Source organism: Camelina sativa, chromosome 9, assembly GCF_000633955.1.
Source record: "Camelina sativa cultivar DH55 chromosome 9, Cs, whole genome shotgun sequence".
NCBI lineage: Eukaryota > Viridiplantae > Streptophyta > Magnoliopsida > Brassicales > Brassicaceae > Camelina > Camelina sativa.
The window spans coordinates 15,791,015-15,806,237 of record NC_025693.1 but is presented as its reverse complement, the minus strand read 5'-3'; the positions used below and the strand labels follow the sequence as shown (position 1 = coordinate 15,806,237).

The window sequence follows — 15,223 nt, the reverse complement described above, 5'->3', positions numbered from 1 at the left end:
TATATATATATATATATTTTACACAAACAAATTTTAGATCTTAGAAAATAACTTTACACATAACTCTAATTTTATCTGTATATATTTATTCCGCACATAGTGCGGGTTGTTACCTAGTGTATCCTTATTTAAAAAATTTATTCAACATATGTACAATATTACTATTTGAAAGGGGTACACTAATTAAAAAGAATATCAAAACGGAAAACAAAATTAACAAATCAAAGAGGAGAAAAAACAAATTAACAAAGAAAATTTGAAAAAAAAAGCAAGAAATTTTTTTAAAGAAAGAGAACTAAAGTGTTAATTTACGGTAACTTAAATAAGTATATAGAAATTATTGATCGACAGTTAGAGCACAGATTGAAATTCATTTTATTTATATTGTAATTTTTATATAAAATATAATTTATGTGATTGTTTTTAAAATTTTGTTTGTATAAAACATTATGCAATAAAATCATATGCTAAATATGATAGCTTGAAAAAAGACACCCATTTTATAAGTTTTATAATGTTAAGGATTCTAGATAAGTACCCGTGTTATAACACTGGTTAAATTTTATTTTATACAAAATTTTATATATTTTCTATTTTAAAATAAAATTTTAATATGTTGTATTAGTTTATGTATGTGAAGTTATTTCAACAATATATATTTTACATCATGACTTGAATGCCATTATAAAATATAATTTTGTAAATTTGGTTTTTAAAAAGCAAGTTATTATATTATGAATAATTTAATATATTGTTTTTTTTTTAACACCTCATTCATTCATTAATTTGAAGACTTGTACAAGAGTTGATACATCAAGATCACATCGACACTGAACAAATCAAAACACACATCTACAAATACATAACCAATCCTTAAAAAGAACGATGGAGAAGTGAATTTCCACGATGCTTTCAGAGCCTTACTTGCCAACAAATTAGTAAATCTGTTTATTTCCCTCTCCAGAGTCAATCCCAAAATGATGAGATTGTCGTTCTTGGCTATCTTCCCCTTGAAGAAACTCCATTGTCGTCTTCTATTATCGATGATACTCCATATTTTCTCTTGTATTGAATCTTCAATTCTCCGTGAATTCGCTATGCCTGAATCCCACATTGGCTGATCGCTATACCACATAAATCTCAACAACTTATACGCAAGCCCTTTCATTGATTGGGTTTGTGGACACTGGGCATCATGAAAAATCAGAGAACTTTGCACGGAGAAAACGGTTTCGTCTTGGTTGGAATCAGAAAACCAACAACCTCCAATGAACCAAGAATGAATGGCCTCCCTAAACGGAGGGAATGGCTGGAAACGAAGTCGTCCCCACTTTTTGAAAGAAAAGTCCCAAATCGGAACATGAACAAATTGCTTGAAAGGATGCAAAATAATACCTTATGCTTTTAGATCTGACAATGGCTTGACATGAAAATGGTTATTGTTTGATTCCATCATTATCACGAACACAAACATCATCACCATCCGAAAGAGAAGAGTAAATCGGAGAAAAATCCGATAATATAGAAAGCCTCTCATCACAATTATTAAAAACAAAAGAAAGTAAAGTGAAAAAAAAACAAAGTGGAACCACCGGCAATTGCCGGCAGCCCGTAAAAATCAACAAAGATAACTGTTTTGCTTTATCGCCCTTTGTGTCGCCTGGAGAGGAGAAGGAGAGGATAAGATTTATATATTGTTATACTTTTTGTTTAAATATACTTGGTTTCTTGAAATTTTTCATATTATAGTGACACATTATTGACATTGCTATAACAAATCAATTTAGAGTATTTATAGACAGGCCCGGCCCACCCATAAAGCAGCCAAAGCATTTGCTTTAGGCCACACAATATAACAAATGTTTTAGGGCCACATTCATAAAAGATTAAGTAGCTCAGCTGGCTCAGTGTCTTGCAATTAAATGGCATGTCTAGGGTTCAAGCCAGTTAACTTGCATCTTTTTATTACATTTTTATTCCCCTTTTACAGTTTTATTTTTTCCGTTTGATTATGTTTTTGTTTTCCTTTTTTTTTTTTTGGTAAGAGACTAAAAGTTGTCGAAATTTTTTCAATTAATTTTGTTGAATTCTTGTTTTTAACAAAAAAACCTCCAAATATTAAATTCTACTAGATATATAAATATTCAATTTCTTCAAACAAAACTAAAACTAAAAAAATTTACACAAGAACATTAATCATTGCGGCTGCTGGATAACTGGGTAAATTTTTGTTTTTTCTCCTCTTTTAACTCTAAAAGGGCAATAGAGATGTTGGATTTCTTAAAAAAGATGGAGGGTTGTTATCCAAATACATGAATTGCTTACCGTATATTGTTAACAATTACAATTTCAGTTGCTTCTGCAGAGAGAAGTTTTTTGAAGCTGAAACTGATAAAGAATTATCTATGATCTACAATGTCACAAGACATGTTGAATGGATTAGCAATGATGTCTATCGAGAGAGATATGATCGAAGAACTCGAGTATGAGAAGCTAATCAATGAATTTGCTGCGATGAAAGTTAGAAAAGTTGTTTTTAGGTTGTTTTACATTGTTAAAGTATTCAATAACTTTTTAAAATATTTTTTGATTATATTTTAGTATTTTAGTGAAAAAAAAAATTTCTTAAATTTTACATAGAAAATATGCTTTAGGCCACCAAAATTCAAGGACCGGCCTTGTTTATAGATTCTAACTTTTATATCAAGTTTCAATATTTTCAAAAGAAATTATTTAAAGTTTATTATATTATATAAAATTATAAAATTCAACAAAAAAGTATGAAATTGAATTTAAATATTTAAAATTTTGATCCGTTACTCATTAAAAAATTTAATTCAATAGATATTATTTTAAAGAATAATATTACTAAAACTTGAAATATTTTATAGATTGAACCATTTATATTTGTTTTTTAAAATTCAACTTATGGTATATCCGGAAATAAAACTATTTTTTAATTAGAATAAATAATATAATAATTTATTTGTTTCACAAAATAGACTCATATATAAAAATGAGAGGTGAATTATAATTATAATTAACAAATTAATATGTTAAGATAGATATCAAAAAATTTTATTTGATGAATAATTTAATAAAAGAAATTAATATGGTAAGTTAGATGATATAAAATGATTCTTTATAATATTCTCTTTACGATTTTTGGAAACAACGTGCTCTAGTAAAAAAATCTTTCGAAAAATAAATTAAAGTTGTACCCACCATTTAACTTGTAACCAATTAATCTATCAATTAATCTATAACCTATTTGTAACCAACTTATTAAAATTACTAGATTAGGACCCGCGGTACACCGCGGGATAAATTATTTATAACTAAAATTTTTAAATTATAAATTGTATTTGTTGGTTAAATATGTTATAATTATATAATAATTGTTAATTTTATAGTTTAAAGTTTAAACCATATGATACTACAATATAATTTATTTTTTACATAATATTTATTAATCAATTTAATTATATATGTCTATTCTTGGATACCAATAGTGTTAACAAAATAATGAAATGATGTTTTACCCGTTTAATATCAAATTAATGATATTTTAAATTTATATAAATATCGACAAAACTCGTCCCGCTATATAACTCCGTCCCGAGATATTTTAAATCGCACTATATAATCTTAATTTTTGATATTTATTTTTACTCAATTGTATTATGAATATTTTTGGTCTCTTTTATAGTATGAGTCTGAACTATTGCTCAATTTTTAGGCGATGTGGGATATTGTACCCGTATTTTTCATTTAAAAAATAAGGAAATCTTTCTACCGTATGTTTGAATGAGGTAGAAAGATTTCCTTATTTTTTAAATCTTACCTGTAATTAATTTTGAAATTTTTGGTAACTAACATTAAAATCAATGCATTAAATGTAAAAACTTTCCAAAAAGTATTTTTGAGCAAAAACTGCTGTAAAAATACTAGTATAGATATAGTCTACAAAACAGTATTGTGTACTTCCGTTTTATTATATAAGTGATGTAGTAAAATAATGGACCAGGGATTCAAAAATATCACAACTGAAGAAACGATTATAATTAGAAAAATACTTAGGTTCACCCCTAGGAGTGAACCTCTCCATTCACCCCCTTTTTTCTGAGCCAATCAGAATCTTCCATCTAATATTTCATTTTAAAAAAAATCAAAATTAAATTAAAAGCAACCCAAATTAAGGAAACAAATTCTGTATACTTTTAATTAAAGAAACTTAAATATTTGGTTTGGTTTGGTTTAGACTTTTAAAACTAGAGCAGAATTATATGTCGGTTTGGGTTTATAAATGAAGTAGTTAGGGTTTAGATTTTACAATTAAACCAAAATTATATGTCGGTTTGGGTTTACAAATGAGGTTGTTAGGGTTTAGATTTTACAATTAGAACGAAATTATATGTCGGTTTGGTTCACAATTGAGATGATTAGGGTTTAGATTTTACAAGTAGAACAAAATTAGATGTCAGTTTAGGTTCACAAATGAGATGTTAGGGTTTAGATTTCACAATTAGAACAAAATTATATGTCGGTTTGGGTTCACAAATGAGATGGTTAGGGTTTATATTTTACAAGTAGAACGAAATTATATATCGGTTTGAATTCACAAATGAAATGGTTAGGGTTTAGATTTCATATATGTCGGTTTGGGTTTATTAAACAATGGTTTAAGTTTTTAATTTTATAATAATGTATACAGATTTTATTTCCTTATTTTATAAGAGGGTGAATGGAGAGGTTCACCCCTAGGGGTGAACCCAAAGTATTGTTCTTATAATTATTAGCCTAAATTTCACTTGAATGAATATTTTGTTGATTTTGTTACAATAGTTACCTAACTAACGATATCATGAGAACCATTTAGAATGAATAAAACAGTTAGTTCGGGTTCCTAAACACATGATTTTGCATTCAAAACATAACACCACAAACAATAGATTATGTTAGGATGGAACATCCATCTGGCTCCCAGTTGCCTTATTTCTTCTTTTTAATTTATACTTCATCCCTACACCAGGTCCAACCTATGAATAATACTGATTTTGATATAAAAAAAAAAAAAATCGACTGAGCACATGAAATTATCCAAACATTTTGTTCCCACTATGTTGAATATCTATTTTTTTTTTTACTTTACTAAAAAGACATACATTACTAATATAATGAACGTATAAATAAAAGTGTGTAAACTTGAGCCGTTTACTTTTAAAGTCTTTGTGCCATATAAGAAAACAAATGTGGTTGACTTTTCAATATGCCCACTGTATGCTAAGTCAACCAAATGAGTTGGACAAAACTTAAAGCTTCAACCATTTTTTATTAAATAATCAAGTTCCTTCATGACTTCTACATTTCTAATTTGTAATATACGGCCAGTGATTGTTTAATTAGACGACATTCTGATGTATAATTACATAATGACATTAAACAATCACTGGCCTTATATTACAAATTAGAAATGTAGAAGTCATGAAGGAACTTAATGACATTCTGATGTATAAGGCCAGAAGTCTACCATAAGGAACTTCTAGTCTACCATAAAAAAAAAACATAATGACATTCTGATGTATAATTATTAATGTATCACGTTATTATAGAATTATACTAGCTCTCTATATATATTCATATATGACTACTGTATGTTCTCATATATATACTATATATATATATATGTGTGTATTTAATGAATTCACAATTATCTAAACTGGTTTTTAAAGTACTCCTTGAATATAAATTTGTGACAAAAATTTGTAAATAGCTATAATTTTTTTGGTACTCACAAACTATTTTAGTTGCAAGTAGCTACCTTAGAAATATAGTTACTTGCATAATAGATTGAATGTGATGAATTAGTCGGTTTTGAGAGTCTTTTGTCACACCACCAATACCCTTTTGTTGAATTCACAATTGTGCAAAACCAAATCAAGATCTGCACCGCTGATGCAAATATTATATGAGCTGTGCAATCTTAACGAGTCAAGTCAACTAAATATTATATGAGTTGTGCAATCTTAATACCTCAATTCAACAAGATATGAACAGACTTCATTTCATCTATATATTACGTATGCATTTGTGCATGTAACGAAGTTAAATTAGCTCGTTGATGATGGCGGCACTTCTTTATCTCATCACCCTCTTTTCTCTCTCAGCCATAATGGTTACATTAGCAGAAAGTACGTTACAAATATAAAGCCCCTCCGACATAAAATTTTCTCAATTTGACACAGTACATAATGTACATTTATGTTTAGATCACTATTAATCGTTTTTTCTCTTGTTTTTTTGCGCTATCATTAGGTATAAGCATTGACTGTGGATCAACGGGATCTTACATTGACTCCAACAATGTAACATGGGTCGGAGATAAAGGCTTTGTCACCACTGGTGAGCCTATGAAGATTCCGGACGTTGTCACAAAGCCGATGAACACTCTCCGGTACTTCTCAACTGGTCAAACCAACTGCTACTCCAACATTCCGGTGACCAAAGGCCAGAAAACCCTCGTGAGGACGAGGTTTAAATATGAGAACTACGATGGGAAGCTTTCGCCGCCATCTTTTGACGTAATTTATGACCGCAAACACCGTGACTCTATTAAAATTACTGAGTCGTTGCTCAACGACGAAGAAAATTTCTATTTCTCGGAAGTGATATTTGCTCCGGCAAATGAGAATATCAGTGTATGCCTCTTTCGTACGTCTCCGTCCTATAACCCTTTTATATCTTCTATTGAGGTTTATGGTATGGACGCTGGCATGTACAACGATCTTGGTCCTAACGAAGGTCTCCTTCTCCAAAAAAGAATGGCGTATGGTGCCGAAGAGATTATAAGGTAAACTGATGTACAACGCCCCTCCTTTAAACATTTTTCTATATGCATCTAATAATCCTACTATTAAAGCTTTTATGATGTGTTTTCCTTGACATTATTTTTCTTAAAGCTTTATATCAGCGACTCTTTGCTAATGTTTCATTAAGCATGTGATTTTTACACTAGGTTTAGACAAAATTTATAAATTCATAAATAACGGTTTGTACGTCAAGTGCATTTTTTAGATATGTGTTAATTAATAATGATATATAACTTTCTTTCAAGGTTATATTATTACGTACCTATTTAATTAATTTTCATTTTATTGGTTTCTTGGAAATTTATTTAGCTACCCGTTAGACCCTTACGGTAGGCTATGGTCCGCGTCAGGATCCCAAGACAACCCAACACTGACCGATCTATCGACCTCAGCCCCATCCATAGACATCACCCGAGCGTCGAACAAGCCGCCGGAGATTGTTATGTCAAAGGCAGTGTCAGGATTAAAGTTTTCTTATGAGGCTCTACCCTTAACCGGTATAACGGTATACTTGGTTCTTTACTTCTCAGAACCTCAGAGTCTAGGTCGGACCCAAAGACGGTCTTTCAACGTTTTCTTGGACACCACTCAAGTGGGTTCGGATCCCATTGTACCGGTCTTTGGGAAAGCGACTCAGTTCGTTCTGAGAGATGTAGTGGCGACGTCGACGTCCCAGATAATCTTTCAGTCAACCGATGACTCGGATTTGCCGCCCCTCATCAATGGGTTGGAGCTGTACTCAATAAGTAACAGCAACCGAGACACCCAAGGTTAGTTGGTAAATTTAAATTACCAAAACTTTCTCAAATTTTAAAGAAATAACCAAACTTGACCATGTGTGTACCTCTGAACACTTCGAACTCTGGTTTATGGAATTTAAATTTCATTTGCTTCCAACTTAAGATTCAATTGACATTGAGTATATAGAATGAATGATTGATATTAATCTATAGGCAATGTATCATAATATGAAATGTTTTGAATGATATTATTTAATTTCATTTGGTATTTGATTAAGGTCCCGGAGCTACGGAACCACACAAAAACAATGCCGTAGAAGGTTTGTACTCAGTACTCACAAGCTGTACCCATTTCTTTCTTTCTATTTCTGGGTTAACAAAATTATTGTCGCATTTTTTGCTTAATGCAAACACAAATTTTAAATTTATTATTATGTTTTTTTTTTTAATTATTATTATGTTGAAAGGAAAGGAAAAGAGCTTAATCATTTTTTATCACAATATATGGTAATTTATTATTACCATATACTCGTTTCTAGTATATTTATATGTTTTTGAAATGAAAACTCATATACAGTATACAGTACTTTTCATATCTATGAACTTCAATTTTTTCAGATAATATTTGAATTATCGGTAAGTTCAACCATCTAATTATTTGAAAAATTATTGAAGCTTCACAAAATATCATTAAAACTTAATTAAATATTTCATAAATTTTGAATACGATATATAACACATAACCTTTTTACTATTTTTAAAAGTTACTAAAAGTGTACAGATTTTATTTTATATAGGTTATTATAATAAATTTATAATAAATCGTATATACAATAATCTAACCATGTATATATAATTTTAATTACGTTTAAAAAAGTAAAACCTAGTTATTTCCTTATTAAATATATAAAAAATATAAAAAATGGTCTTGTATTATTACGAATGCCTTAATTTATTACCATACTGTTACAGAAAATAATTTGACACCTTTTCTATATATAGAACCTTTAAATGTGACAAAACCAAAGGGAGGAAAAAAGAAGAAAAATAAATTACCACTCATTTTTGGTGTTACGTTTGCCTCTGCGTTTGCAATTCTCTCATCCGGTTTTGGGGCTATTTTCTTGAGAAAGCGTCAAAACGCAAGACTACACTCCAACACAACATCGACTATGTCCACAGGTATAACTATATTGTTGCTTAATCACTATGTATAATAAAATTGAATATTTAAATACAGATGACAAACAATATTGGTGTTTGGTCTCTTATTCTTTTAAGGGCATGGAACAGGCACGGGGATGTCACCATTAGTTGAACAGCAGTCCGTCAGCGACACGAATGATTCGAATGTTGTTCAAGATGAACATCATTGACATGGACCCTAGTCGCGACAAATTATTCTACATTTCTTTTCTTTTTTATTATGATTTTTATTTTATTTTAATAATAAAAAAATATTTTAAATTTTATACGACCAACAATTGTTATAATTCACTAGTAGGAAATGGTAGTCAGTAGTAACAAATAAATGCCAAATGTAAAACCTTCTCTCAATAGTGATTTTTAAAAGAAATGTACAAGGTCTAAACAAAGATTACTTCCGTGCTTTTATCCGAGAATACTACAATCAACAAGCTATTGGAACAAAGTTAATTCAATTTAAAACGTGATTTGAGAGCCTCTCAATTTAATACGGAGAAAGGTAAATCCTGCAAATTTATTCTCGACTATTTTGACTGGTTTTTAAAATTGATTTTAAAATAAAATAACTAGCCGAAATTAGACTTGGTTATATTAATGGCAAACGATTATATATATATATATATATATATATATATATATATATATATAAAACATTTAATCTTCTCAGAGACTCAGACTATAAAGTTTCTCAAAATTAGCTTCACATCTTGTTTTGGCCGATACGTAGTTTAAGATGACAAAACCGTTTTAGTTTTCACCTTTTAGTTTTAGCAATGGAATTAGTCCATATGATCTTGAGCTAAATGGTTTATCCGGTCTTTGTTACATAGTCGAGTACCTAAGACCATCCGCATCCCAACAACGATGAATCGTTGCTCAAAATAATACTCCCTCCGTTTCAAAATATAGGATGTTTAACTAAAGCACACAGATTAAGAAATAAGTTCAACCAATCAGAAACAATACTGCATAATATAAAATATTAAACTAATCTAAAAGTTGCATAGAAACTTGAAAACATCATATATTGTAAAACAAAAAATTTTCTAAAACATCTTATATTTTGAAACAGAGGGAATATATTTTAATTATTTTATTTTAATATTATTATATATTTAAATAATAAATCTAAAAAAAAGAAAATTAACTTATTAAATGCTGCCATCAGTCCATAGTAACGATTCTTCGTTTCAACGAGAAGCAATGCTCCTCAGTTTTTTTCTTCTTTTATTATTATTTTTAAGTTTTTAATTAAGAGAATCACCACTAATGAAGCCCTAACATGGAAGATGAAATAATGTGGTCTAAATGAAGCATTTGACTAAAATAAAAAAGAACAAAATGGGGGAATGTATACACATTAATTATTATCAAAAGCCTAACATTCGTGTCTCAAGTTCTTTTGTTTTTGGTACTGTATAATGGTATCAAAAGCCATTTAACTGATAAAAGTCAAAACAAAAATTTCTTGATAATATCCGCAATGATGTGAGCTCAGGTTATTAAAATATTTACTTTTCTTTTTTTGGTAAAAATTAAAATATTTACTTTTTACTTATGAGCTCCAATTTTATTTAATATTATAAATCTTTTTCAGAAAATTGTTTTTAAATCGGCATCTCGTTCGAATAATTCTATTTAAAATGCTGAGAGATCATGAATGGTCCACAATAGTAAAGAAAGCCCATTAAAAAAGCTCATGTAAATGAACGGCATGCCGTTCAGCCGTCTACTTGATGAATGGCACGTCGGCTCAACCCTCAGGACCGAAACTTCTTGAAAACACCTGAGAATTCTTATACCGACGCTTTCAAAGAAAATTCTTGAGTTTTGAAGAAACTTGCAGAACTTTTCTTTCTCTTATCCTGATCTACTCTATTCTTCTCTCTCCCTATATATACGCTTGGGCACGTATGTGTTTGAATCAACAAAAACAGCTAAGAGTCCATATAGAAAAGCAAAATTACAACAACAAAAAACAGAACACTGTCAAAACAGAGTTAAGGAAGTGTAGCAATGTCACTAATTCCGAGCATTTTTGGAGGTCGACGAATGAACGTGTTCGATCCATTCTCTCTGGACGTATGGGATCCATTCGAAGGGTTCTTGACGCAAGCAAACGCACCGGCTAATAAGGACGTGGCAGCGTTCACAAACGCTAAAGTGGATTGGAGGGAAACACCTGAGGCGCACGTGTTCAAGGCGGACTTGCCAGGGCTTAGAAAAGAAGAGGTGAAGGTGGAGGTTGAAGATGGGAACATACTTCAGATCAGCGGAGAGAGGAGCAGTGAGAATGAAGAGAAGAGTGACAAGTGGCATCGTGTGGAGAGGTCGAGCGGGAAGTTTATGAGGAGGTTTAGGCTGCCGCAGAATGCGAAGGTGGATGAAGTGAAGGCCAGTATGGAGAATGGTGTGTTGTCTGTTACGGTGCCGAAAGTGCCGGAGAAGAAGCCTGAAGTGAAGTCCATTGATATTTTCGGTTAAGGGGAACTTTAAAGTTCAAGCATTGAAGAGGAACATGTGTTGTGTGTGAAAGTAATAATGTGACTTTCTTCTTTCCTGTAATCATAAAATGTTGTATCAATGTAAGTAACAAATCTGAATAAGAAAGGTGTTTTGAGAATTGAGATACAAAAGCCCCCATTGGTCATTATTCATTTAGATGGAAGAATCAATGCAAATAATATTGATTTGGGACATAAGAGCAAGTATGGGCTTCTTGATACGTACTATTCATGCCATCTTCCAATATTAAAGCACATATAACTTTATGGTCTTCTTGATACGTACTATTCATGCCATCTCCCAATATTAAAGCACATATAACTTTATAGTCTTCCTGATAAATTAAATTTACCTACCTATAGACTATATAATTTATTCAGGTCATCATCTCATTCAGTGTAAAATTTTCTCGCAGTAACGTGTTTGTGAAGGAAATAAAAATTGTGAAAATCGAAGGGTGGGTGGTTTATACGGAAACTAGAGACAAACGTTCAGAAGCTATAAGAAAAGAAGAGAGTGATGTTTGCTAAGTTATAGAATTTTATGTTAGTCTAAGGATTTAATACTTGGATATTATTTGATGATTCTTTTATTGGCAACCAGTATACACATTATTAGTCTTTTTTTTTTTCTTTTCTCATTATTAGTCTTTTTCGTCCCATTTGGTTACTAATTTGGAGACTAGCTAGTGAGGAAAAAGGACAGAGAACATACTTAAAAAAATAGTTTGTATTAGTTATAATATTACGTCTAACTAGATATTCACCCGCGGTACACCGTGGGGCTATTTTTTTAATAAAATATATAATTTGTTTTATAGATTAACTATATATATAACTAATATTTAATTTATATTTTTTAAAATGTACAAACTTACAAATATAGATATATTAGTTAGTATAGAAATTAGAATGTATTTTGTTTGAGGTTTATTATTTTATATTATAGTATAACATACAATTAAATAAGCAATGATTTATAGAAAGAATATACTGTGTGTTTTTTCTTTTTGATTTACAGATAGTAGTATTTTTATTATTTTAAATTGTTTAGATATATGTACAGGATAATTTTGTATGTTTTATATATAAAGAATCAGTTAACTTTAGAATATATAGTTTTGTTGTGAAATGCAAATAAAAGTTGTTAACAGTTATTTGTTTGACATGAATTCCACATTTTTTTTTCTTTTAATAAACTTTGGTTATTAAAATGGACCCAAGATGTGTGTATATAATTTGTTTAGGAAATGTTTCTATGGAGAAAATATTTTTTTGTAAAATTGGAAACTTAATATTAATTAAATTTATTATAAACTTAATATTTAATGGTAAAGGAAGTTGTTCCTATTGTTTTGGAAATTTTATTAGGATGAGAAATCTTGTTTATAAAAATTGAAATTTATTAATAAATTAAATGAAAAATAAATTAATAATTAATGTTAATGGCATGCTTGTAAATAGGTTCAAACTCTAGGATTTATTTGCTAAATGTCTCCAAAAATGTATATAGATTAAATCGTTGTTTATTATACTAAACAAGAAACGTGCGTATTATATATGAAAAATCAGTTAATCTATCAATTCACACCGATTATAAGAAGAAGAAAAAAACCTCAAGATTACTTTGAAGATTATCTAGAGTTCTAGACCTTTTTCTTTAATCAGCATGTCCAAATGTTTACATGACCCTAAGTAAAATACAAGATACAATATTTATTATTTAACAAACATATTTATGATATATTACAAAAAAAAATATTAGTTTATTACATTAAGATATAATTTTTAGTTTTATTCGTTTTGAAAATCTTCAAACTATAAAAGTAAATTATAAATAAAATACACACACATATATATATATATATATAGATATTTAAGATAAACTATTGTAAGATTTTTTTGTTTAAATTACTTCATAAACCTACAAAATATTGTAAACGACCCATGTGATTTTACGAAAAAAATACATGTAACAAAAACGTTAAATACATGACAAACACACAAATTAGGGAAATATTTGCATTAAAATGATTAGAAAATGTACAAAACACACACACCAAAGTCCAAACCACCATTATTTAAAAATATATCTTATGTTTCCAAAAATGGCCACAAGAAATCGTTTGTGTGGCTTATGTCAAAAGCCAGACACAATTTAAATCACTAATAGCTGCAAGCCAGACACAATTTAAATCACTAATAGCTGCAAGTCTAATTATCTGTTGACATTCACCCATCTAAACCTCTGCTTCACTCACACTTACAAACAAAGGTTTGTTTCTATCACCTCTCTAACTCTCACAGTTAACTCTTTATTTGTTTTAGAGAGAAAGAGAGAAAAAAAATTCTTTATGAAACTACATTTTGTAAAACTTGGATAGATTCTTCTAACACAACACACACAATAGACACCCCTATTGTTATACTACTACACTACACACTCACACACACAAGAATGCTCTTAAAACACATAATTAACTTTAAACTCTAGATTTTTGCACAAAGTACTCTATTACATATTGGGACTCTAAACACACTTGCGTGTACACTTGACACAACTTTAACAGCTATTACAACACTAGCTAAACATAGAATACGACATGCCCTTTGTCTTCTTTCTGCTGGACCTTAATTAAACAAACAGATGACCCACTAGACAAAACCTCAAGTCCTAAATTGCTTCTTCTGGCTCTTCTTTTTTCTTCATCACACTGATTCATTATTTCTTGTTGCAGGTTTGATCAAAGGCTCAAACTCCAACATTATCAGTCAAAGTTAGGAGGCAATTGTGGGAAAAATAGTTTATTATCCAAACACAATACAAAAGAGTCATGCATACATTTTGTAAAAAAAAAAATGGTGAATTACTCAAATGTTACTCATTTTAGGTAATATTACCAGAATCTACAAAAAACTTTTTTATTACTAGAATGTTTCGGGTATTTTCAAAATACCCAGCGTGCCCCTGTTTTATGTTACCGGAAAAAACGTTATTACAAAAATGCCATTGCCATGTCAGACGCCACGTCAGAAATCGCTGACGTGTAACCATAACTCAGCCGTAACGCGATACAGAGTATGTTGCGGCTGAGTTATAGGTATGTTGCGGCTGAGTTATCGGAAAAACATTTGAGTAAGAGCGGACGGCTGACTTATGAAAATCTGGCTGAGTTATTCTCATAAGTCAGCCAAGAGTTATGGCTGACTTATTACATTTGGCTGAGTTATGCGCATAACTCAGCTGTAGTAATGGCTGAGTTATCACCTGATGGTTGAGTTGTCAAAATTTTGACTGAGTTATAAAAACGACACGGCTGAGTTGCCATTTTCCGACTGGCTGAGTTATGAAAAATGGCTGACTTATGCGATGTAGTTACGGCTGAGTTATGGTAAAAAAACTATAAACTCAGCCGTCATAGGCTGACTTATCGACAAGTCAGCCGTTTGACGGCTGACTTATTGACAAAAGATTAATTACTAGAATGTTTTTCAGTTACGGCTGACTTATCAAACGATACGGCTGAGTTACATATTTTCAGTTCATGAGGCGGCTGAGTTTGGCAGCAATTTTTTTTGCTTTTTAATTACTGTAATGTTTTTCGTGTTGTGGCTGAGTTTTAGTTAGGCTGAGTTATGGTATTGTTTCATGGCTGATTTGCCACGTCGGATGCAGCATCCATGTCAGCATTCCATGTCATCATCTTTTTCTCCGGAAATACGAAACGTCGTTCGACTCTGGTTCTTCAACTGGTTAATAAGTGAACTATTTTTCCTTCTTATTCACCTTGTTCTTCTACTTCTTCTTCACTTTCTTCTTCACACCTTGTTCTTCTACTTTTGTTCTTCTCCACCTTGTTCTTCATTATATTTCATGGATCCAGTGCCGGTACTAGTTGTGTCC

At 30.4% G+C, this 15,223-nt stretch overlaps 2 protein-coding genes across 2 annotated transcripts; both read left to right on the top strand.

The window, feature by feature from the left end:
- Positions 6,073-9,125, top strand: LOC104711088 (uncharacterized protein At1g24485-like). The gene is made up of 6 exons (XM_010427762.2): positions 6,073-6,191; positions 6,316-6,850; positions 7,179-7,639; positions 7,888-7,929; positions 8,612-8,791; positions 8,891-9,125. The coding sequence occupies exons 1-6, from the start codon at positions 6,122-6,124 to the stop codon at positions 8,983-8,985; spliced, it is 1,383 nt and encodes a 460-aa protein (XP_010426064.1). The 5' UTR covers positions 6,073-6,121; the 3' UTR covers positions 8,986-9,125.
- Positions 10,728-11,442, top strand: LOC104711087 (17.6 kDa class I heat shock protein 3-like). The gene has a single exon (XM_010427761.2). It carries the CDS (start codon positions 10,832-10,834, stop codon positions 11,297-11,299), a length of 468 nt encoding a protein of 155 aa, XP_010426063.1. The 5' UTR covers positions 10,728-10,831; the 3' UTR covers positions 11,300-11,442.

What these genes read in the sequence shown, in the direction of transcription:
- LOC104711087 (XM_010427761.2), top strand. Translation starts at nt 10,832, where the DNA reads ATGTCACTAATTCCGAGCATTTTTGGAGGTCGACGAATGAACGTGTTC.
- LOC104711088 (XM_010427762.2), top strand. Translation starts at nt 6,122, where the DNA reads ATGATGGCGGCACTTCTTTATCTCATCACCCTCTTTTCTCTCTCAGCC. An exon ending in AATGGTTACATTAGCAGAAA is followed by an intron (nt 6,192 to 6,315) that starts GTACGTTACAAA and finishes CGCTATCATTAG; the next exon opens with GTATAAGCATTGACTGTGGA. An exon ending in AACATCGACTATGTCCACAG is followed by an intron (nt 8,792 to 8,890) that starts GTATAACTATAT and finishes TATTCTTTTAAG; the next exon opens with GGCATGGAACAGGCACGGGG.